We start from the raw sequence: 25628 nt of genomic DNA, 5'->3' as shown, positions 1-25628 counted from the left end.
AGATTCACCTTTTTGTTATGCAGAGTTAACTGTAATTACAACTAGAAACTGTTCCCCAAATTACCCCCCCCCCCCCCCCTCCTTTCCAGCAGCAGTTTAAACCATTGATACTTTGCCTGGTATAAACAGGCGTATCATTTGAGTGGAAATTAATCAGCTCTGTTCCTTCTGGGGTCAAACATTCAATCATCATTCCTTTTCTCAAAAGCAGGAATACTCCTCACAAAGTATTAGTTGACAGTTACCATTTCAATGTTTGAATTTGATTATTTATGAATATTATGTACACAGCACAAGCCTGGTATGTTTAAATATAACAGATCTGTAATAAACTATTGTATATAAAATCTCTGTTTCTTTACCTTTGGTGTTTTATTTGACCTACTTTTGTATATTGTGCGATTGTTCATACTATGAACACAATAGCAAAGGCTTCCTGGAAATTTACCTTATGCAATAGGCCATTTTTTGTAATGTAATCAATTTTAATGCACAATTCTGTGTTACGTGCCTCGTTACAAATTATTTAATTCACCCCTGTTACAAATATTGAATTTCAATAGTCCGAAGGCGAATTGTATACATTGCGTGTTATTAGGTAGTATAAGCCGTCATGTTTGTCCTACCTAGCAACAATTAATGTATGCAATTTGCCTTCTGACTCCATAATATGTGACAGGTGAGTGAAATAATTTGTAACGAGGTACTTATAACAAAGATCGGGGCATTAAATTTTATTACATAACGAAAATGGTGCATTTCAGTGGCCTTTTGTGTCACCGTTTGGAATGCCCTTGGGTTGATTTCTTGAAAGCCTTCATGATTTATGATTGTGTTTATTTTTAAATGAGGAGTGTTCCAGGGGAACATCAAGTATCAAGAAAAAGGAGGGGCAGAAGAGAATTGGAAGAGAAAGAAGAAGAAGAGAAAGAAGGAGGGGAAGAAGAAGAATTGGAAGAGAAAGAAGAAGAGAAAGAAGGAGGGGAAAAAGAAGTATTGGAAGAAAAAGAAGAAGAGAAAGAAGAAAAGTTGGAAGAAAAAGAAGAAAAGAAAGAAGGAGGGGAAGAAGAAGAATAGGAAGAAAAAGAAGAAGAGAAAGAAGGAGGGGAAGAAGAAGAATTGGAAGAAAAAGAAGAAGAGAAAGAAGAAAAGTTGGAAGAAAAAGAAGAAAAAAAAGAAGGAGGGGAAGAAGAATAGGAAGAAAAAGAAGAAGGAGGGGAAGAAGAAGAATTGGAAGAAAAAGAAGAAGAGAAAGAAGGAGGGGAAGAAGAATTGGAGGAGTAAGAAGAAAATGAAGAATGAGAGGAACTAGAAGAAGAAGGGGAAGAATTGGAAGAGGAAGAAAGGGGAAGGAGAAAAAGAAGAAGAAAATAACATTTTAAAAAGGAAGAGAAAGAGGAGATAAAGAATAAGAAGCAAATAGGAGGAAGATAAATAATATAAAGAAAAGAGCCAGAAGATTTAGACGTGTAACTTTTATATTTGAACATATACAGAACTAGAAAGGGAAACCTCAAAGTGAACATACATCATTTTTAGACGTTGGTATATACCCCTGAATCGTCATGGTTGTGATTACACTAGCTATCAGGGATGAAATCAACCTTTGTTTATCTCTTTAAAAATATCAGAGGTGAAAAGGGGAATTTATTTCAACTGAAAAGAGGCACTCACAAGAGATGAATAGGGGCTCTTATTAGAATAGAAAAGGACGCTTATTATAAGGAAAAAAGGGGTACTTTTTTAGAAAGGAAAAGTGGCACGTATCAAAATAAAAGGGGCATTTATCAGATGTTAATAGGGGCACTCATCACAGAAGAATGGAAGCACTTATCAGAAAGGGAAGCGGGCAATTATTACAAATGAAAAGGGGCAGTCAAAGTAAAACGTGTACCTGTCAGATTTTGATAGGGGAAATTATCAGAGGTGAAGGGGTACTCCTTGAAGGTGGTAAGGGTACTTCTCGTACCTGAAAATGGGACCTTACCAGAGATGGAAAAGATCCAATTACTGCAAAGGAAAAGGGGGCAGTTGTTGAAGGAAAAGGAGCACTTATCAGATTTTAATAAGGACATTTTTGAGAAAGGGAAGGAGATCTTATGAAAAAATGGGGAGGGGGTGCACTTATCAAAAGGGGCACTTATAAGAAGGGGTAGTTTTTTAAAAAGAAAAGGTGCACTTGTTCTATGTATTAACGGGTACTTTGGGAGTACCTAAACAAGTGTGGGTTAAGCTCCCCTGACTACACATTTTATGCACGTATCGGGACGATAACTTTTATATGTCCATATCCATGTGGCGGTCTTCTTTTCTTGTTTCTTTTCAATTTTCCTAACATCGGCCTTCTTCTTCCTAGTCTCTCCCTGTTTGGTTTTTCGGGGGGGGGGGGGAATGGGGTTAGCTATGTAGAAGCTCGATTATTGTTTCTGTAAAATTAGTGGTAATTGTGAACATTCTCTAATGCCCGTATTTTGCACTAAAACGAAATAGACCCCGATCCAACATTTTCAGAGCGCGGGCCGGGTGTGCGACTTTTTTTTTTAGGGGAAGTCCCTTTTGTCTATCCCATTACGTAATGTCACATGACCAAATGCGCACCACATCGTATCTCATTTGTACACAGTATGCGGGCGTTGCGTGCATAGCGCATCAAAAGGCAAGTAACTCTCTGAATTGAACACGGAACTCGGAAGTGCATGAATCTTTGGCGTCATTTTCACTTGTTGTTCAGTCATAAAACTGCTCACCATTTTGTTATCATTTCGTCGGCAAAATGAAGTATTATTGGATCACAGTGCTGGTAGAATTCGCGATTCTTGGATCAGTTCTGTCGTACGGGGAAGACTGTCGGAATTCCGCAGGTGAGATAGATCTATGTTTCATTGTTTGTTTTTGTTAACAGTTGAACAAAACTTGATTCTTGAGACTTGAATCATCATGTGAATGGAGATCCCTATTATTAGTGTTATAAGTATTGAATGAGTATTATTTTGCTTATTATTATTATTTATTTGGCAATCAGTCAATCACAAGTACCATAAAGCACAATTAAAATATAATCAATAATCACATGTCATCGGAATTAAGAGCGCATAAAAAAAAGGGCGCTAGTTCAGAAGTCTATCCAAAATTTGACCCGTAACTCTGGCGTAGAGATACCCTACTAAAACATGCCCAAAATTAAGTAAATATTCATCTAATGTCCAAATAAAGGTCGTGATTTAAAAGTTGATATGTTTGTTGCCTGTTTCGTGTCATTTTTCTTATCTTTTTTGGAGTATTTTTCCTAAAAATGAAGACTTATAATAGTCTATGCACTTTCTCACGGGATTCACAGCAAACTGTAACTCCAGGAAGCTCCGACCAGCCGACACCAAACTGATATAAACTGTCTGCATTTAAGATGAAAAAGTTCTGCTTTGAAGATGAACAATTTCAGTAGTCAATGGGTTGTCGTTGTGTTTGCATTTTGGGCATTCAGTCAAATGTTACTATTTGCGCCTAGCATGGTTCTTTAGTTTAAAGGTAGGGCCTATAGACCAGTTCTGGTCATGCGATTGCATCGTGAAAGAAACATGGAATCGATCAAAAAAGGTAGATCATCTAGCATGCAAGTATTGGTGTGTACTGCAAGGTTCTGGAATCAGCAAAATGATAAGAAATTTGGCCCAGTCTTGGTTGGTTAAGATATAAGCACTGTACACAGAAAGATGTACATGTATATGGGACTACGCGATATCTATAAATCAATTAGTACGGTAGGCGGTTTTCAAGCAAAATTTGTATCATCACGTATTAGTCAAAACATTATTTCACATGATTGGTAATAACAGCTTCCATGTCATTTTTTGTTTCCAAAACTGGTCTTTACCTTTAATTAGTCGAGCTAGTCAAAGTGGTAATTTAGTCCATTTTTATGTTTTTTTGTAATTTTGTTGTTGTTTGAAATCCAGGCCACTTACAGATCATCGCAGATGAGTTCACACTCTACAATGTCTCTATGCTTCCCCCAAACTTCATCTGCACCAACCTCAGCCTCCCTAGTCTGAACACAACCTACTCCTTGTTTTGATGTTTTTGTGATTTTGTTTTGTTTTGTGTGTAATCCAGACCATTTACAGATCATCGCGGATGAGTTCACACTCTACAATGTCTCTACGTCTCGCCCAAACTTCATCTGCACCAACATGAGCCTTCCCAGTATGAACACGACCTACTCCTCCGTCCTCATACAGTACCACGTATGGAACTCCAATCTGACTGCATCGCTGTACTACACGCCCCGCCGGGAATACGCCATCAGGGGCGATCACATCGGTCTCCTATGGCGAATGAACAGTTACCAGCAAGACGTGCAGAGTTACGTGGCGCTGACGGAGCCTAATATGACGGCAACGGAAGCCTTGATTTTATACACGCCTCTGAACAGTTCAGGTACTTCATATGATTTGATGTAATTTGATTTAATTTATTTCTGTTTGATTTTCTTTTTCTTTTGCAGTCTTTTACAAATATAAAACAACCAAAACCTAGCAAATTTTGCACATGACAAAAATAATAAGAATCAGGACTCCTCAATCTTCTCTCTCTCTCTCACATGGTGCACCTGCAAGCCTACTGTATAAAAGAATATGTATGTAGAATAACGTAAGGATGGCTGTAACTAATCGAAAACATCAAACGGGAGGGTTGACAAGAAAAGCAAAGCTTGATAGCATGACTACATGTATACCCTCAATGAATAAAATACAAATATTCAAGATTCAAGATTCAAGATTCAAGATTATTTTATTGGTCCATGCATGCAAACATTACATAGAAATTTTGCTTCCAATGGCTTTTTTGACAATGAAAATACAAATGATAGAAAATACAAATGATAGAAAATACAATATAACATTTAACAATAGAAAACTATGTACATAAATATGGATAACTATTTATAGTGTGCATATGCCCCTCAATTTCCTATTGCCTACATTAAACATGCGTCATAAATTAAAATGTCTCATAATATAATATAGTATTTCTTGTCACCACCCCCCCCCCCCCCCCCCCCCCCCCATCCGCTAGCTCCCGATCCACAGATGGTTTTGGATTTGCAGAAAAATAACAGGAATAAATACATTTACATTCAGATTTCTTAATTATAAATGCGTGATATAATTACGCAACACTTCTACAGTAAAATGAACTCTTAACGATTGAAGAAATCAAGTTAACAATTTACCGGCACAATCGTATGAATAAATAACATGAGTCATAAATTAAAATGTCTCATAATATGATATTTCATTTCCCGTCAGCTCTTTAGTTTCCGTAAGAAAAACATCCTTGTGTTCGTTTTCTTTTGAACAGACAGACAGTTTTGCTTCCAAGAAAGCTTATCATCAATGATTGTTCCCAGGTATTTGTACTCATGTACCTGCTCAATGACGTCTCCATGAATACAAAGTGGCTCATATGGAAGAAAAAATATTGGTAAAAGGGGAAAAAGAGAGAGAAAAAGAAAGAAAGAAAGAGGGGGTGTACATCAAGATTCACAGATGTGTGTGGTAGTTGGATTTTAATTTGATATACATGTATGAAGATGAAAAAGAAGATACATATTTGAATATTGGGTGGCCAACTTGGGATATATTATAGAATGATGGAACTTTACATCCTCTATTCCATCTCCGTAAAATTGTGTGTAAAAATATGAAGTGCAGATATGTGAATTCATTGAATTACAGTCATGTGGCTCTGGATCTGGAAACAATTTATTTAGTCACAAATAATTTCTTGTCAATAAACTGTTTTACAGGCCGTCTGTACTAGTTTGGCCAGGGGGATTAGACCTCCCTGCAAGGTCATTGACAGGTGGTTAGCTCAACAAATCAGTTCTCAATTAACATAGGAAAAAGAGGATCGTGGGGGACCAATGGGCACCGCTTAGGCATTGATTTCTATATACCGGTAGACGGAGCAAGTAGCTACAAGTAGTGCAGTTGGGCTTTAAAAAAACATATAAATGAAATATTCTTTGGCAGCCTGACCAAAAAATTGTTCTTCTCTCCCTATCTATCACCATATAGTGCCTGTCCCAGGATCATGCAACATGGAGACCAACCCGGAATTAAATCCCAACCTTAATATTCATTATCAAGTTGAGAACGTCCTCATCAATGTCACGTTCTCGCTGGCAAACGTGGGCTTTGACAAGAACCCGCCTGACTGCGACTCATCCGCTCCCAAACGCAGCGTGCTTCGCTACGACTTCTACATCATGTTCATCCCATGGAACATGTATTCCAAGGACTCCCTCTTTGGCGAGTTGAAGAAGATGATGACCGTCGAAGGCATCATGAAACATGGCCGTAAGGTGAGCACACAAAAAAATACCTGTTGTTTGGAGGATTAGAGAAACCTTATTTTATCATGATCAGTTTTTTTTAATTCTGAAATGCTTACATCATGCCATCTTTATAACTGAAAAGGACAATATTTATTAAGTAAACCAATGCGAAAGAAAATTGCAAAATATCGCAAACAAATTGCCAATTAATACACAAAACTAGTGATTTTACATTACTCTGCATTGCCAATTTAGAGATGTCAATGATCAGTTACAATAAAAATCACTCTTATTTGATAATGGCACAACGTACTTCATTAGAAATGGCCTAAAATTTTCCTCTTATTGTTTAATGTGCGATTCCTAGCATTCCGGATCAAAAGACAATGCAAAAACATCAGTAAAATGGAAACGGTTCATGTGAGGATGTATTCCTTGTTCCTTTTAGATTCATATGTGTGGCAAGAACAATAAGCTGGAGCTGAGGTTGGCGATGTTTAACGGTTATCACTAAAAGTAGAAAAGGTGCCTTTAAGGATGTTCCTTGTTCATTTTAGATTCATATGTTTGGGAAGAACGATAAGCTGGAGCTGAGGTTGGCGATGTTTAACGGCCGTGGGGTCATCCTGAACACGATAGTGAGAAATTCAATAACCGGAGCCATGTCGCCGTACATACCCAGAGTCACGTATGCCTGTGGGAACAGCCATGGGAGTTTGTGCTATGGTCGGGGTGAGTTTACAGATTTATTTTATCATTTATTTATTTATTTTTTTTTTTTCAAACAATATTTTATTTAATAGTTCTTGAGCAAGAACAAAATGATAGATTTGAACAAAGTACATGTTGTGAGATATCGGTGATCATTTTTTGGTTATCACAGCTGCCAACCATTCCTATTCCGCAGGAATTATTCCTACTTTTTGGCTTGCAAAATAATGTTTTGGATCCCAGGTGAGTGTTTCACAAAGACTATTAAAGATTGACTTTAAGTTGGACTTAACTATGGCAGGCTGTTCATGCCACTGTTTGCTCTTACCATTTACCGGCATTGGTCTCTCAAGGAACGTACAAATCATGGTCTCAAATCTACAGAATTTATATTTTTGGATAATTCATTATTGAAAAAAAAAATATTGTCTATAGATCATAATGGTAAGAGCAAACAGTGGCATGAACAGCCTGCCATATGTAAGTCCAGTTTAAAGTCGATCTTAGTCTTTGTGAAACACTCCCCAGATCTAATATTTCCTGTGAATTACATGTACATGTATAAGGAAATGTAGATGAACATTAATTTGCCAAATGCGAATTTTCTTATGAAGTGTACATGATTTTTAGAATTGAAATAGTCCACACCTACAGTACATCCAAAAGATCTTTTAAAGTGGGACTGCACTACTTGTAGCTACTTGCGCCCTCTATAATATAATGCCATAATGCCTTAAGCCCCAGTCCCATATAAAGCCGGACCAGCACGGACGAGCACGGACCACTCCGGACCATCCCGGACCATGGTCTGGGGTGATCCGGGATGGTCCGGGATGTTTTGTTCAAAAAATCGCAACCGCCGACCGTCTCCCCGGACCCAACACGGTACCACTACGGACCGCCCCGGACCTTCCGGGCATAGCCCCGGCAGCAGTAAAGATCATTCCAGACCCAGCACGGAGCCGCCACGGACCGTCCCGGACAACCCCGGTGCCAACACGGTGCCAACACGGATGACACCGGACCATCCCGGTGCCAACACGGATCATCCTGGAACGATCCGGGGTGATCCGTGTAGCCACCGTGCTGGGTCCGGGATCATCCGTAGGGGCGCCGGGGTGATCCGGGGTCAATAACTCACTCCCGGACTGCCACGGATCAATACGGACCGCCCCGGCGCCACTACGGATGACCCCGGACCCAGCACGGTGGCTACACGGATCACCCCGGATCAAACTATTGTCCCGGACCACCCCGGCAGTTTTTGACCGTCAAAAACATCCAGGGTCGACTCCCGGACCGCCCAGGACCATCCAGGACCATCCAGGACCACCCAGGACCATCCAGGACCACCCCGGTGCCAACACGGTGTCAACACGGACCGAATCCCAGATCACCCCGGATGGGGTCCGGGACGGTCCGGGACGTATATGGGACTGTAGCTTAAGCGGTACCCGTTGATCACTCATGGTGCTCTATTTTTCTTATGTTAATTGAGAGCTGATTTGTTGAGATAACCACCTGTCAGTGACCTTGCAGGGAGGTCTAATCCCTCCTGGCCAAACTAGTGCAGACAGGCTTTAAGTAATGACTCACTGTTCTTTCTTTCTGTACAGTTCAACCTTTATATGGAATAGTTTTTGCTGCGGCTATGATCATAGGAGCGGTGATGTGCTTCACAGGACATCACTTTTTTCATGCAGGTAAAGATAAAATTAAATTAAATTAAAGAAACGGTGTGGAATCGATCAGAAATGGTTGATCACGTAGCATTGGTGTGTACTGCAAGGTTCTGGAGTCATCAAAATGATAAGAAATGTGGCCCAGTATTGGTAAAAGTAACAAGTACTGTACACAGAAAGATGCATATGGGACTACACAAACATGTGGCATAAAAACTGGGTCCTCATTTTGAAAACTGTTACTTGTCATATTTAGAATATGGAGGCATTTGAGTTAAAGCCATGCTTGTCAGGGAACACGCCTTTCTAGCTTCACACAGAAAATATATTTATGTATGCTATTTTTGTGATATATCACTATATCCTTCTGGACTAGCACGTTTCATGAAAAGAATAACAAAAAGATTGAATAAGGAAGGAAAGTCCATAAGGAAATATCATTGAAACAATACAGTTCATTGAAATAATACAGTAAATAAAACGTGCATCAGCATTACATAGACAGATGACAGTACCAATAACAGATATTCTACACAAAAATAACAGTAATAGGCCATTTTCGTAATGTAATCAAATTTAATGCATATATCTTTGATAAGTGCCTCGTTACAAAACACCTTTTATGAATAAATGTATTCCGACAGTCAGAGAGCAAGTAAAATGCATTAGGTAGGACAAGCTATACTGTTACATAGAGTGGTGAAGTGTGACGTCATCAATTAATGTATCCAATTCTCATTCTGACTACCGGTATTGAAATACAATAATTTGTAACATATGTTCTTGATAACTAATTTATGAAATATATTTCTTTCTGACCTAATTTTTTACTTGGCTATCTTTTTGGTTTTTTTGGTTACATTTGCAGAGCTCCTATTCTTTGGATACCTTCCGTTCTGCCTGTTCTCGATCATGATCCTCTCCGCGAACACCTCCCTCTCACAACCAGGTGAGAACAGTCTTAGAGAAATTTTTAAAGATCAAGCTATGTCAATTTCTTTGAGAAATTGAGGATACAATTAGAGATTTTGTGCATGGGTCATTGATTTTGATCCAAAAGAAAAAAAGACTTGCTTTCATTACATTTGTAGTTAACAACTGAATTATTTATACCCTTACCAAGTTTAGTCATTTTTTAAAGGGACTTGGTAACATTGTTCAGATGAGAGAAAATCGTGCTAAGGTAGTGACTTTAATGATAGATGTACAATTAAAGATAATCTGAAAGTTTGAGTGAAAACATACCATTATTAATGCTAAAAATTGGGAAAAATTGATCTGATCTATTCCTGAATTCTCCCAACTATAATATTTATAATTTATTCAATTTTAAGTGAATGTAAATCGTCACAAAGCAATGAATTGGCTCTATGTATACCATTCCAAGCATTTAAGTGCTGACAGATTTTAAAAGCCTGTTTTATGTCTTATTTTCATATATGAGTTAAACCATCAAAATATATATACAATCAAAATCAACTGAAAATCCGTTTTATTTTCCAGTCATCCTGGCAATGGCTCTTGTGTTTGGCATCCCTGGAGGCCTGATGTGGGTGGCCCTCTGGTGGCGCTGGGGCTACGTCCTTCCTATCATGATGTGGGTTTCCTTGACTCTGGGCTTCCTCCTGTCTGCGATCGTCTTCTTCACGCCCTTCGGTGAGTACCGTAAGAATCCCTCGGATAGGACTGGGAGATGTAGGTCCTACATGTGTGTGTACGTGTATGCATGTGACTCGGTGCCACTAATCTCACATGGATCAAGTTTTGAACTGATTTTTCAAAAAAAGAGATTCTCTACTCTATAGAGATATGCTTACATAAACTTCACCATAATGCCATGTTGAAATACCAGGAATTAACAGGGTCAAATCATGAGAAAAAAAGCCTTGAACTAGAGAACAATAGAGTGTGCTGGCCATTGGATCGAAAGATCTCTTGTGACTCGTTTTGATCATTTTAATAGCTCTTGAATATCATTCAGAAAGTGTGATGGTACACTTTATTTAGTGATAGGAAATATGAATCTAAGAATTCCATTCTTATAAGTCAATGTCTTCCTTATATAGAGTATATGACATAAAATATTATGCATAATTTACAAAGTGAACAAAGAAGGCATTTAAAGCCATACTGTAGTAGAAGCACTACTGCAAAATCTCCTTAAGTGCCATCTCGGGTCAGCTGTGGCAGTATGGTTCCATAACTCGCTGCTTCTCTAGCTGCACTATTAGTCCTCGCATCAAGTTCAAGTTCAAGTTCAATTTTATTGATCATGCACATTTACATGGCATAAAAGTCATTTTCCGGCTGTTTCTCAATTTATATAACATCAATTAACATACATGTACTATCAATTTATACAAAGTACAAAACCAGGAATAAATATAACACACAATAGAATATGAGTACAGACTGGTATACAGTGTAGGCTTTGGTATAGAAACATAATTACACACAAATTACAACTGGTGATATCATTATACAGTTATGGGCAAATTACAAGAGTTTAAATAATTATGCAGTACATCCATATATCCTTAATAACTGATTCTGTAACTAATAATAAATAATAAATAAATAATTAACAATTACCTCCTGAACCTGTCGTTGTGTAGTGTCATGGCACGTATGAGGAATGACCCCCTAAATCTATTTGTTTTTACTTTTGGAAGCCTGACCCGTCCTGATTTGTTGAAAAAAATATGTCAAGTCCTCTTTCTGCATACCGGTAGTTAGAATAAGGTATTGGGTGATGCACTGTTGGAAAGTAGACCATGAGATGGCACTGTGCAATAAACAGTACGCTAGGGCAGAAATTTCATCTGTTCAGTATCGCTTTAAAGTGTATTTTGTCTTTTTTTTCTTCCTGTTTGTAGGTAATTTGAATGTGTGGTACAGGTCACTGGCCTACGGTATGGCGTACATGTGCGGTGTGATGATAGTTCCAGTCATCCTCATCGTCTTCACCAAGCTGGTAAGTATCAAAAACTAGAAAACTGCTGGCTCTAAGTTTACCTGGGAAGAAAGAAAAAAATCTGCACTCATTCTTATCAAGAGTCACATATATATAAATGTCTCTGAGTGATTAGTGATGTATATTAAACAGAGACCGAACTTGTCTATCTTCCTGAAGTAAAAAGTTGGCAGGAATGAGTGAAGTTGTGATAATTAATGTATATTGCTTTTCTACCAGGTGTGTGTAGTTTTTTCCGCTATTTCAAATATCCTGAATGCAAATTAACCAGTTAATTTGTATTTTCATCAGCCCGTGGCTGCAATTAGTGGGATATTTGGTCGAGAAAATATACCAAGAAATCTTGGTCTTGTTTCTAAAGTAGCCTGCTATTTGGGAAAAAGCGGGCTAATTTTTGCCCGTCCGAGCTAGTTTGTGGTGAGCGTAACGGTCTTGTGAAAACGCAATTTTGAGCTTCAGGATAACATCCCAAGTTTGAAAAAAGGGGGTTATTTGGCAAACTCAAGCTGACGAAGACAGGCCTATATTTAGGGGTTAAAATCACTTTCACTTTAATAGATGAGAGAGCCACAAATAGATTAGACAGGATCTTCTAAACGTGATAAACATAAAATTCATCTGCATTGTGTGTTTAAGAATAGGCTTAAATGAAATGAAATGAGATTTGTGTTTTTTCAGGAAACAGCACATAGATGTGCTCAAAATAGACATTACTTCCTGCCCAAGGAAGTATAGAAGTGAAAGTAGAAAGTAATAGGATATACTTGACAAGACTGTGCAGAGGGGATGATGAGCGATGATGATGAGTGCTGTTTTGATCAAAAGTAGATCTGAAGTAGAAATTAATACAGTTGCAAATTTTGACGTGGAAAAGTTAAAGGGGCTATAGCATGACAAGACTATGTGTCTTTCCCGGGGCCAATCAGGTGTGATACAGCTACGGACGATGCAACCGCAGTATTCATGTGCTTGCAACATACACGTAACCGAAGTGTGAGGAGAACTTCGGTCTTTACACCAGAAAAAGAATGGCAGATATCATAATTATTGCAATATTTAGCCATTTTTAGGAGCTCGAACATTTAGGTGTATTACTTACTTCCCTGTTTAACAAAGGTATACAAAGTACAGTTTTATATCTTTTAACCGTTATATTTGTATTCATTTATATATCTGTAATGTATACTCGACCAGACAGCTTTGGTATAAAGTCAACAGGAAATATGAAAGTTGAAATTAATTGTTTATATGTTTTTTCATTTGTAAATGTTTAGAGATCAATTTACAAAAATCAGAATCATAGACAATTACATCAATGGGGAAATAAAGTTATAACAGCTTTTTTGGGGTAGGTTACACAAAATCAGATTTGTACAATGACGATGCCGACAGAGCAAGAGAGTAGAAGAGGACTAAAAGGTAGGCAGAGGAGGTTGGTAGAGCAGTGAAGAAAAGAGAGAAAGAGAGAAAGAGCCAAGCGTTACAGGAAATATAAAATGTAGTTTAGCTGCGTATGCTGACATAATGAGGATACAAATAATCTTTTGAGTTCAATCACACCGTAATTCTATTTACAACGATTAGTTGGAAAGCCTACAGCAAAAGGAAAAAAAGATGTAACATTTAGTGTTTATAAATACACAGTACTTGCGAAAGTAACTAAGGGGCAAATAATGGAGGGGGGGGGGGGGGACATTAGTCAAGAGACAAGGATTTGAATTCAAGACTTTCTGTGATTCTGTCCCCTTCTGTCTCTCCCCTATCTGACTCCCCCCCCCCCCCCCCTCCTTGTATCTTTATCTTTCTCTTTCTATCTCCCCTCACCCATGTCTCTCCCTATATGTCTCTCCAATCTCTTTCTGTCTTTCTCTTTCTCTCTCCCCTCTCTCCCTTCTGTCTCTACCTATATGTCTCTTTCTTCGTGTTTCTATACCCCCCCCCCTCTCTCTCTCCTCTCCTCTCCCTCTCCCTCTGTCTCTGCATGTCTCTCCACTCCCCCTCTCTCGCCCTCTCTCACCATCTGTCTCTCCTTCTCTTTGTGTTACTGACTTTCTTTTTCCCTCTCTCATATTCCTCTTTTTTCTCTCTTCTTCTCCTCTCCTTTTCTTCCCTCTCTGTCTTCTTCTCTCACTCCCTTCTTTCTATCCCTCTCTCATTTCTCCTCTCATCTCTCTTCTCCTTTCTCTTTTTCCTCTCTTCCCTCCCAGCCCCCTTTCTCTACCAACCATCCCCCCATCCCACCAACACTCCATTCTTCTCATTTGTATTCATTTTTTCTTCACCTTTCTTTTAGACAGATATAAAAATATGCCTCCATCCCACTGTCAATAAAGTAATAATACCATGCCTTTCTTTAATTGCAGTAAAAAAAAATGAACACGTCCCATTAAGCTAGTGCTAATTGTAAAGATAAAAAGTGAAAGAACATTTGAACTGTTATTGATGGTATCAATAATAGGATCTGATGTGTTCGTCAGTTGGCTTTTATTGTCGCCCATTTAATTAGGTCCATTATTATGATCTGCGGTAAGTGAATACCTTTTCTTGATCGATGAGTTTCGGTTTCCTACCAATTAATAATTATAGTGAACGATGTTGCAAGAAGGGATTTATTCATCTCAGGATACATGATATCATATCTGTAAAAAGAAGGGTAGTTTATTTCCACAAGTTAATATCGTAATATGATTTCATTGTATTTGCGCCTGTTATACATTAGTATCTGTAGCCATGCTGATTCTTAGGAATTGCCGTTTAGTCTACAACCAGTCGGTCTATTCCCATTTGGTCTACACCCAGCTCCTCTACTATTCACATGGTCTAATAATCATTTTGTCTACTTATCATTTGGTCTAATGACCATTTAGGCTAGTAGTCACTTGGTCTAATTTCCATATGGTCTAATCTCCAATGAGTCTACTACCCATTTGGTCTATTGTTTATTTATTATAATCAGTTGGTCTGATTCTACATTTGTCTAATGCCCACTTCGTCTACCATCAATATGGTGTAATAATCATTTAATGATTATTATTATTCATGATTAAATGATTATTAGACCATGATCTAGGATAGTATACAGGCTGGGTAGAGACCAAATGGGAATAGACCGATTGGGTAGTAGACAACTTGTTCGTAAACCTAACATCACTAAACCAATTCTTTAAAGTTTATCAATAACTTTGTTCGATCTATACAAGAAAACAAAATGTTCTGCCTACACTTATGTTAATATTACGTTGTATTTCTAATGTGCCTACTACTATATTTCTAGGACCTAGCAGCCTTTAGGTAAAGCATATACTTCAAAGAAACAACAACTGATATCATACTTTATTTTTGTTTCGGTGGCAGCACCAATAAAGCTGTCTCCACATTCATATAGCATTTTTGTTGTTGTTGTATTCTATTGAAAATACTTTTCTTTAACTTGTACACTATGTGTTGTATTTTATATGTTGTTATGATGAATGAAATAAAGATCAAACAATATTTATATTTGTTGATTCGAGTAAGAACCACCACATTATAGATATTAGCTTATCTTATGATCTTGTTAATGGTTTACCCAACATAGCAACATCAAATTGTTGCTTTTCTTTCTGTCTTTCAGCTGAGTAAGCTTGCCGACTTTATGGTCTTGCCTGAGAGCTATCTAACATAGCACCTGTAGCAGCTCAATCTTATGTTCACTGGATAAATCTATGTCTTCTTTTTCTGTCAGCTGAGCATGCTTACATATGCTGTATGAGGAAGCCAACTCAAAGCTAGTATTATTTTCTATATTATTGTTAGAAATTTACCTGACATAGCAACATCAAATTATGTCTTTTCTTTCTATTTTTCAGCTGAGTATGCTTGCCTGTGCAGCATGGGGCAGCTATCTCGTCATAGCCGCCATCAGCTACTACTCGGGCGGGGTTCTCCATTACATTGTTCTCAATGTAATCCACAGATCTTACATACCTGGATATAGCGAGGCTTACGTCATTGTGCCTATGAACCCTGTTGGTAAGTGTGATGAAACTAATGATAGATCATTTGGCGAAATTATTTTTAAAAAAATCATGATTAGCTTCCCCACCTGTTTTCCTTTTTGAGGCTTCTTGCTTCTTCTTTTTTAAATTTAATTAAAAAAACATGAAAACATATTGCTAAAATGATCTTTTCAGAAAAAATTTAAATAAAATCTGAAAGCTGGCAATGTCAGTGATGTCACCAACATATGTGATATCGTTCTCATTTCATGCAAACTTCAAACAAGGGTATTATTTGTATTGTTAAAATCTCAATCTTAGGTTACATATTTTGTTTTGGTGGTAATTCAGGTAAACCAAACAAACCAATGTTAAAAGTGACAAAGTCTAATGAGGTTAATTGAGTCAGCTATTATCAAGAAGGATTTGTTTCCAAAGGAAAGGCAAGGGTTAGCATTAAATTATTGTATTCCCTGGCAGTATGCCGGAGGGGTACTTTGGAATCAGCAGCGTCATATTCTTGTGTGCGCTCTAACTGCCACATTCCTTGACAGATTTTGTTCAAATTTTGTATGGAGGTGTGTCTTGGTATAATCTACACACCTATAGATTTGGGTGGTGCTGCTTCAAGTGTTCCATCTTTTATAGGGTCAAAGGTCATATTTTGATAGATATCTTGTTATTTCTATTTTCTTCTCTCATGCCTCTGCAGATTACTTCCTCATCGGGGTCTGGTTCGTGTTGATCGTTGCAGGAGTCCTCGTTCAGCGCCGCCTCACCAGAGGGCGCCGTGACTTCCCGCTCTGCGGCTTCAAGGAGAGACTCCTGAAGCGCAACCACGAGAAAGCCCTGCGCAACCGCACTCGCTTCGAGGATCGTGAGCGCCAGGCTCAACGCCCCATGGAGGACCCAACGGCGACCCTCAACGCGGCCGAAATGAACGACAACGACAGAGATCCACTAATCGTTGTTGATTAGCTCTGGAATTGTTGCTCGCAATTGGCAACTTCGCAGAGTCGCTGGAAAATTGTTCTGAAATGCTTAATAAATCAGCTTTGCTTTCTCAAATTGGAAAAAAAAAAGAACGACAGTGACAGAGATCCACTTATCGTTGTGGATTAGCTCGGGAATTCCTGCGCACAATTGTAACTTCGTGGAGTTGCTGGAAAGTTTGTTCTGACATGCTTAATGAATCGGCTTTGCTTCCTCAAATTGAAAAAAAATGTATTGTCATGTCTCTGCTACAAAGTAGCCAAAGGCATTATTTCTTATGCTCTCACATTCCTAATGAGATATCATGTATGTTAATCAAATTATTAGAAAAAACTAGTACACAAGGCAGCATAAGACGTATAGAAGGATGTCTCTTGAATGTCTTCAATTTTAAACTTTGGACACTTATTCTACTTATAAATATTGTACTTAAAGAACATTTCATACACGTACCTGTGCCTTATACCATGTGTACTTGAACAATTTTGTGTAAATATTAGCTGCGGAATTCTTGCTCACAAATGGCAACTTTGCTTTGCAGAGTCATGCAGTTTATGATTGTGAGAAATTGTTGTGAAATGCTAGTGCTCAGTCAGCCGTGGCAGAAACTTTTAAGAATAGAACAGAAAACAAGTGACCCATCATCATGAGTAGTACAAAATTTATATGGACAATTTAGTTGCTAACTGTTCGTGAAGCTGTTTCTTCTCGTGGATATTTGGGGGGGGGGGGAACATTCTGAATCAGAAGATACGTACAGTGCCAAACAGTTTTTAAAAGCATTTTGATTTTTCACCTTGATATTTTAAAGAATTTTTTGATACTGCTTATGAGGGAACAAAAACAGTGAATGAAAATCAATGAGAACGGTGAGCGGTATTGCTCTGAAATTGAAACATGAATTTATGCCTACAGATGTAGCTGAAATTTCAAAGTATATCAATTCTCTCTCATTTTAAAATGTGTCGTAACTCAAAAAATTGTGCCAAATTGACATAACAATCCACGAACATCACACAAACCATATTTGTAAGATGTGTAGGCCTACCGGTACGTATTAATTGGGGATTGTCGACTCTAACAAAGTCGACCATCTTGCACATTTATTCTAATAACATATTCTGTGTATGCTATACATGTTCATGTGCACAATAGAACATTTTAATAGCTTCAGCTTTATTGCCTTATTGTGGCAGCTCGGCTACAGCCAATGTAATGGTATGATACTCTATATTAAGCACAATAGAGAACTAGTATGTAGCTGCTCTCTAAAAATGGACACATATTATTGTTTTTTCTAAATAATAATGTATATATTAACACAAATTGAGTGAATTGTGCCTTAACTTTTTATATTTCTTATGAATAAAGGTAATTAAATTTTAAATTATGGAAAGATCATGATTAAGAGTGAAAATTAATATTTTAGATATGAAGTATCATTATCAACTCTGGAGTATAATTATAAAGATTTTTTTTCTTCTTCAATTCGTTTATCTTATGTATATCATGCACATGTATTTTATGGTGAGGCTAAGTTACATTAAGATGAAGCTACTTAAAAATTATATTGATGTTCATGTAAATTATAGGAATTTACAACTCTTTGTTTCATTAAGTTTTTAAAATAATTTTGATTGTTAATTTTGTGTAGATTTTAGGCGTACAACAGCTAAATGACAAGACTACGCAGGAGAGAACTTTTTGAAAACTTTGGTTTTGAGGAATTTTTCTTGAATTCTCATTCTTTGTTGTTTATGAACTGATTATTTTTATAGTGCAATAGTGAGTTACTCGAGAAAGAAATCAAATGATTTGTTGGCCTTTAAAGAACATTTAACTTTCTTATATTTTGCAATTCAATACATCAACAAGTAGTAAATGTAGCTTACATATACATAGTACATGTATATGTATTTTTAATGTGTCCAAGAAACATACGTTCATCACAATATTGATGAATTTGCATCTCAACTTTATTTATATAATATACATTCATACATATTCTTTTTTTTGTGCAGGGTTCAATATTTCTTGGTCTATGATTTTCAGTTTACTTAACATATTTCTTGGTATCAATACAATCAATGATAGATTCAAGTTTTCTACTTTAAGTTTCAATTTATTTGAACTTTATTACACATTTTGTAAAATTAACTTCTTTTATGCAGCGTTTAAGTTTATACACATATTTTTTCATTTGTGATAAGGTATTTTATGGATATAAGAATTAGTACTTAAATGTATAATGTTGCAATATTTTTCTTGCATGTCTTTTACAGTTTGTTATATGTAAACAGCATTATTAACTCTTTCATTGCTTCCTTAGCCTTTCTGCACAGCTGCTCATTTGCTACACATGTAATTTTGCACAAAAACAATAGGCACCAATTGAGTGGAAGGATTGCTTTGTGTAACACAATGGCTTTGCAAATTACCCATTTCTGGTCTTCATTAATTCCATGACAACCTTTTTGATACTGATATAGATTAATTTTGCACTGGAAACAGTTTGATATTCTTGAAGCCTTTTGGTATATATCTATTCCATGATATAGACAATGTGGCATGGGGAAATTATTTGTGTCGCACATAAAGAGTTAATAAGATGATGGACGCAATATTTTAGTACTTATACGTACATGTTTTTAGTATCGGTTCATATCATTTCTTACATTTCTTAAAGTTATGACATCAAGATAACTGGGGGGCGTTTCACAAAACTTGTCATCAGTAACAGGTGACAGTTTTTGTTATAAGCTACTGAAATCCTTGCGTCTGGTTGGTTATCAGCAGATTTGTCACTGATATTTGTCATTTGTCATTGAAAAAAGGCTTTGTGAAACGGGTCCCTATTGGGCAGTGTAAACATGTGTCAAGGCAGTAGTGAATTCATATGCACAATGCAATCAATTTTATTTTCACATTTTTGAACTACTTTAATACTAAGTGCTTCCATCTTGTAATAATGATTGGACATTAAAGCTTCGAATTTAAATGTGCCAAAAGTTATATCCGGTAATAAGAAAATCGCCTTTTCTTTCTCCCCTCCCTCTCTCTCTTCCTTCTTTTTCTCTTCACCCCTCCTTATCTCTGTCTATCTATCTGTATCCCTTCCCCCCCCCCCTCTCTCTCATTCTATCCACAATCCCCCATCTCCACCTATTTATAATTCACCCCCTCTCTCTCTCATTTCTCTCTTCATTTTTCATCACTCGTATCCACGGCCATCATTACTTGCCAAATACAGTAACTAGTGTTGTTCTTAGAAGCCACCCCTCCCTCTACATCTCGTTCTCAAGTAATTTTGATCTCATACAGATGACCATCAACTCGACCTATGTAGAATATGTATGTTGCTCAACAGTTTATACCGAGCCTGCAGCACTGATTTTCTTGGACCCATTCCATTCCATTTCATATTTTCTCCACAGAGAACTATTTTATTGTTGTCTTTGCTCTATATAACAAGTATTTTAATCTCTCTTAACTTTAATTGATAACGTTGTGGTTCATAATGTGTTTTAATCTCTCTTAACTTTCATTGATAACGTTGTGGTTCATAATGTTAATCCTTATGTTTATGTGCATTCTAACTTGCAAATAATATGATCTGTTCTCTTGCACTTTTCAATTAACGATATGAAATACAATCTTTGCAGCAAGTGACAAATTTTCTATTAAGAGAATATTTACTTTTTGTATGTTTTGATACACGCAACATAATAAAATCATTTGATAAAAAATTCAATCAGTTTCTTTGTTTTTGTTCTTGTTGATGTTATTTTTGTTGTTGATAATTCTGGGTATTTTTAGGCATTTGAATTTTGTTAATGAAATATAAAACAAACAAAAAAAGAATTCTGCAAATAATTCCAGCATATTAAAATATTTTCATGAAACAATTCTAGCTATAAAATCAGCAGTTGTTAAGAAGCAATGAAAGTTTTTCCAGCGCAAAAATTGATTGATTTTATATTACATATCCAACTCGAGACACGTCAGCAACTCCATGTTACATGTAAAGGTCCTTGGCTGAAAGAGGAAACTGGAAAGTTTGTTTTGTTTTTTTTGTGCTTGTAAAGTGATGTTTGGACTATGGAGGAAGCATCCCCCTCCCCCTTGAACACGGAGATCCCTTACCCCAAGATCCGCCACTGTACCTCTCCTCTTCTCATCCACCTCCTACCTCCTCCCTCTTCCCCCCCCCCCCCTCCAGAGCTAAAAAAAAAAAGCTTGCCCATTTTCCCACAACACCTGATGAACAACAATGCAACATGGAGATAATCTTCTTCTTTTTCTTCTCAAAAAAGGTTTTAATGTACAAGTTCAATGTACTATTTATCAACTGCTCTCATTTGTACAATTATACATTATATTTCGATAAAATATTTTACAACTGTGGATCAAGCCTCCCTCATGACACGACTACAGCTAAATTTTCAACAAATTGCAAAACGATTTAAGAGTTGGACGTTGCAATATGTAGATCGCTCCCGACCAAGGTGAAGAAAGTCCATACTGAAACAAGTGATCCATGTAAAAAAAAATTGAATTCATATACTTCTGGACCTCAATAATGAGGAAATCTTCATATTTAAATCCAACCCTGATGCAAGTTTTTTCAAAATCTGGTCATAGTCAGGTCATGAGCTGTGCTCCTACCACAATAGCTCCACCTCCGATTTCCTACACCAAACACTTTACCTAACCCAAAACCTAAGATGCTACCCAATTTCAACCATAATCATTTATCCCTATACCTCTGACAAAATAACATCGGAGCAATTGTCTCCAGAGCAAAATCACAAAAAACATACTGTAACATTCACACACACATAAATAAGCCTAAAGTAGAGCTATATGTACCGATACACATAGCTGTCGTGTCGTTGTGTACCGTTATATGTTTTGACAAGTTTAAAACTTAAAATTCTGGTATTTTCACCTGTCCTACACCAGCACTGCATAGCATTTACATGTATGCCAGTGGGTGATTCTGTACAATGTGTCCAATGCGATAACTGTTTGGTCACATCAAAATACTTATTATTTTTGGATGAAATACATTTTTCAATGAAATACATTTAAGTGGAAAGAAAGACCTATGCTCTGTAGTACGGGACACATTGCACAGAATCGCCTTACACCCCTAACAACATTTTTGTCTAATTTGATAAAAACATACACATTTCTGTACCAGAGCAGCATTTGGCAATCGTGATCACTAATTTCAACTACTACAAACCACCGATAGAAATTATAGCTAAAAGGAAACTTTTCAACTGACACATCGAATGCATATAGGGTTCTCGGCAGGTGACCAGGGCATTACAAACTTGGTGTTAATACAGTCAAACCTGTCTTTAGCAACCACCCAAACACAAAAAGTGGTCTTTGTAGGCAGGTTCCTTTGAATTCTTTAGTACATGTCCCGATGAGAAACCATTTTGAAGGAAAACAAAAACGTGGTCTTTGTAGACAGGTGGTCACTTAAGCAGGTTTGACTGTACCAATAGTTGGGGACTTCAGAAAACCAGAGGGAAACACACTCCTGACATGGGTATGGCTATTAAAAGCCTGAAGGTAATAAATAGGTGAATGAAATTGTGTTGATCCTCCAAAACCGGCCCCCAGGGATGATACACGACCCTATTTTTAATCATTTGGGACCAAACTTACTTTAGATACACAAAAACGGCTGAATTGCTCCTATTCTTGTTTTTTCACAAGCTGATAAACTTGAAGCACAGAATAGATCTCGCTGACGACTACACCATACCTTTCCTTTTTAATTTAAAACAAATGTTCCAGTTTGTGCTAATATGGTTCATTGAACCCTCTATTTATCTTACAAACACATTTATGTTGAGTATAAATCTAACGTTAAATAACCTATAGATATTTTGGAATATATGAAAATTAAATTAAATCATAATTTTTAGATACAATTTGGTGATGTCAGTTGTTTTTACAAAATAACTAACTATTGAAGAGGACAATTAACAATTTAACATTGTACAATAAACGATCTGCATTGACTTTCTTGCATTGGGCCTGTTGAGATATATAAATATATAAATATAAATGCAGGACGCAATGGGTAGCTAAACAATTTACTGTAATCCTTTCCAACGATCAGTTCATGTTGTCTTACTCAAGTAACTCAAACATGTAGCGCTTCCTCGTGTAGCGTTCATCATAATGAGGATAAAGTGGAGTTGATATATGACAGTCTCTGCTGCCATCACAGTTCACCCGATCAATTCAACGGTACACCGTTCTTATCCTTTTGTATGATAGTCGTGTCGTGAATGACAGACGTGTCCTTATCACTGTCACTCTCGCTCGTCTCGTTGTCCTTCTCCGCATCATCGTCTCTCCCCTTTTCCCTCTCTCCCAAGTCCACACTCCCCTCGCTGCCGTAGGTGGGTAGATGCCTGGCCTGCGTCGTCCTGGAGATCTGCAGGAGTTCCCGAAGGCCACGGTTCTCCATCTGTAGCCGCGCCAGGGTTTCCTCGACGTCGTATGAGGTCTGCTCGTCGACGTTGATGGCTCGTTGCATGACGGCGGCCATCTCGATGATCTTTTCGATGGAAGTGACTGCCGGGTCCTGCCAATCACAGATAATGAAAGGAATAAAATGATGTTAATCCTTTAGCTTCTACATCTACATTAATGCTGCTGAAAACCAACCCTTTTGAAGCGTAGTACTCAATGAAAGGCTTATCAAGAGTACAGATGGAATTGAAAGTGTGGATATGACGTTTGATATTTGTTTATAGTTTTAATGCAATTGCACAAGAGACTTCCATAGATATTGCGACTTGTTCAGCTTCACCAAAATTTCATACTGCGAAAGACAATTCTTGAAAGCTGTTTATCACAAAAGTCCAGTCAGCATACATTACTTCTTGCTTTGTCTTGCAAGCCTCAGGAAAGCTTTTCTTCAAACAGTACGCCTAAAATTTGAATATGATAGATCATAGTAAACCAGTCTATTACATTGGCTTTGGAACCACACATCACCTGCTCAAAGTCCAGCGTCTTCTGATTAGCGAGCATGTTGTCCCTCTCGGCTTGGTTAGCGTTGACCAGCCTCGAGACCTGGTCCCGATAGCTGCTCATGATCAGGTCCAGGGCCGACTGGTGCTCCTCCAGGGCCACCCGTAGCTCCTGGTTCTCCTTCTGTAGCTCCCTGATCTGTCGATTCTCCTGCTGTATACCAAGGATGAGGGCAGAGCGAGGCCGGTGTCGGGCGATGTTGTTCATCTCCTCGATCTCTTCTTGGTACTGAAAATATAAAAATTATAGTCGTGTTTCTGATTGCTTAAAGTCTCACATAAACAGGAATCTAGGATTTACAATATCATAATATGAATAGTGAACGGTGGTCAACTTCCACTGATTCGTTGTTCTCAATTTCTGCTTCCACTACAACCAACTTAACATCAGGGTGGACTTTCCCTTTAAATTAATTCTCTACAATAGGACAGTCAGCAGACATGATTACCTCTTTCATGACTTCAATTTTCTTGTTCAACGTTGTTGTTTCCTGGATGAGATGGTCGGCTGCGCTGTCGTGTTCCTTTAACCTTTCTACCAGTCTCCTGGCATCGGAGAGTACCATGTCTATGGACAACGTCATCATCCTATGATGGTCAACTGCTCAAGTCAACCTGGTGTTTAGGGAGTAACTGTAGAGAAAAGAAATTATCGTATTTATCATCATCAATGTTTAGAACAGGGGAGTGTTTCACAAAGACTAAGAACGACTTTAAGTTGGACTCAACTATGGCAGGCTGTTCATGCCACCATTTGCTCTCACATTATGATCTTGTAATGTTTTTTCCTTCAATAATGATTATCAAAAAATTTAAATACTGTAGATTTGTGACCATGATTTGTACGTCCCTTGAGAGACCAATGCCAGTAAATGGTGAGAGCAAACAGTGGCATTAGTGACAGTAGGGGCGCTGGGCTGAGAATAAGGAATCGCCCGCATAAACAAGGATCGTCTTTGTAAACACGGAGAGACGCGTCCTAAAAAACCCAGAAAGCATCGTCCACGGAGACGATTCTCATTTCCAATCCGCGCGTTCGTGATGCGAAAAACGGATTCCACGATGATACTCCTTGATGCAGCAGCGTTTCACTATGTACTGAGCATTTCACTATGTACAGAGACTTTCACATTTGATCTATGAATGATGAATCTTTGGGAAGCCGTCAACCCATAAAATTAAAAGTAGACAGTGAACTGGAATCCATTTTTTTTTCGCATTGGCTCCAGCGTGCGGATTGGAAAGCAGAAACCGTAGTTCGCAAAAATGAAGAATATGCTTATTTTTTAGGATGCAATTTGTCCGGGTTTATGCGAATAGGCCTAAAGTTAGACCCCTACCCTCGTTTATGCGGACGATCCTCATTCTCGGACCAGTGCAATTAAGCAGCAAGCCAACACTCCACAGATTTTACACAATATTTTGGAAGACAATGAAAGAGGAGGTATTTGCATGACACGATTTAATACGTCTGTAGAAACAGCAGGGCCATAAGTCATAAATAAGAAACTAAAACAAAGGAACCAGCTTTTCACCCACGCTCGACACAACATCAACAAAAATGACCCCGCCTCCGGCCTCCAACAGCTCGGCCGGAGTCGCTCATATCACAGTGCACTGGCACTGCACTGTTGCCGATGGACCGGGCCGGGCGGCGACACTCCACTTTATACTCAGAAAAATAATAGACTTGAAACTACAAGATCGAAAGTAGCATTTTAATACAGGTTCACTAAAATACTCACAATCCTTTCGAACTGCTAATGGACAAGAAAAGACCTAAAGAAGGCTACAATCCACAACAAATATCAAATGTTCGTCGTAGCGGCTAGCAACATCACTTCCGACTTGACGATCCAAATGATCCACGACCGCTGTTTGAAACCTAAC

The 25628-nt window shown here is 37.8% G+C and overlaps 2 protein-coding genes across 2 annotated transcripts; one reads left to right on the top strand and one right to left on the bottom strand.

The window, feature by feature from the left end:
* The first annotated feature begins 2630 nt into the window (after positions 1-2630).
* LOC100889649 (transmembrane 7 superfamily member 3) lies at positions 2631-20422 on the top strand. The gene is made up of 10 exons (XM_030989362.1): positions 2631-2861; positions 4111-4434; positions 6078-6364; positions 6895-7069; positions 8665-8751; positions 9599-9679; positions 10234-10386; positions 11607-11704; positions 15553-15715; positions 16394-20422. The coding sequence occupies exons 1-10, from the start codon at positions 2774-2776 to the stop codon at positions 16657-16659; spliced, it is 1722 nt and encodes a 573-aa protein (XP_030845222.1). The 5' UTR covers positions 2631-2773; the 3' UTR covers positions 16660-20422.
* Positions 20423-20969: 547 nt separating this feature from the next.
* LOC581725 (FGFR1 oncogene partner 2 homolog) lies at positions 20970-25628 on the bottom strand. The gene is made up of 4 exons (XM_781712.5): positions 25484-25628; positions 24188-24371; positions 23704-23967; positions 20970-23287 (listed from the first exon to the last, which is right to left on the bottom strand). The coding sequence occupies exons 2-4, from the start codon at positions 24323-24325 to the stop codon at positions 22937-22939; spliced, it is 753 nt and encodes a 250-aa protein (XP_786805.2). The 5' UTR covers positions 24326-24371; positions 25484-25628; the 3' UTR covers positions 20970-22936.

This window comes from Strongylocentrotus purpuratus, unplaced genomic scaffold (genome assembly GCF_000002235.5).
Source record: "Strongylocentrotus purpuratus isolate Spur 01 unplaced genomic scaffold, Spur_5.0 spur5_scaffold_18, whole genome shotgun sequence".
NCBI lineage: Eukaryota > Metazoa > Echinodermata > Echinoidea > Camarodonta > Strongylocentrotidae > Strongylocentrotus > Strongylocentrotus purpuratus.
The sequence above is the reverse complement of the archived record's forward strand: the minus strand, read 5'-3'. Positions and strand labels throughout refer to the sequence as shown.

Bases quoted from the DNA above. Each gene is read 5' to 3' on its own strand.
- LOC100889649 (XM_030989362.1), top strand. From the start codon at position 2,774: ATGAAGTATTATTGGATCACAGTGCTGGTAGAATTCGCGATTCTTGGA. The intron at 7,070-8,664 runs GTGAGTTTACAG...CTTTCTGTACAG, and splicing joins GAGTTTGTGCTATGGTCGGG to TTCAACCTTTATATGGAATA. The intron at 8,752-9,598 runs GTAAAGATAAAA...TTACATTTGCAG, and splicing joins ACATCACTTTTTTCATGCAG to AGCTCCTATTCTTTGGATAC.
- LOC581725 (XM_781712.5), bottom strand. From the start codon at position 24,325: ATGATGACGTTGTCCATAGACATGGTACTCTCCGATGCCAGGAGACTG. The intron at 23,968-24,187 runs GTAATCATGTCT...TTATATTTTCAG, and splicing joins AAATTGAAGTCATGAAAGAG to TACCAAGAAGAGATCGAGGA. The intron at 23,288-23,703 runs GTGATGTGTGGT...TGTGATTGGCAG, and splicing joins AGACGCTGGACTTTGAGCAG to GACCCGGCAGTCACTTCCAT.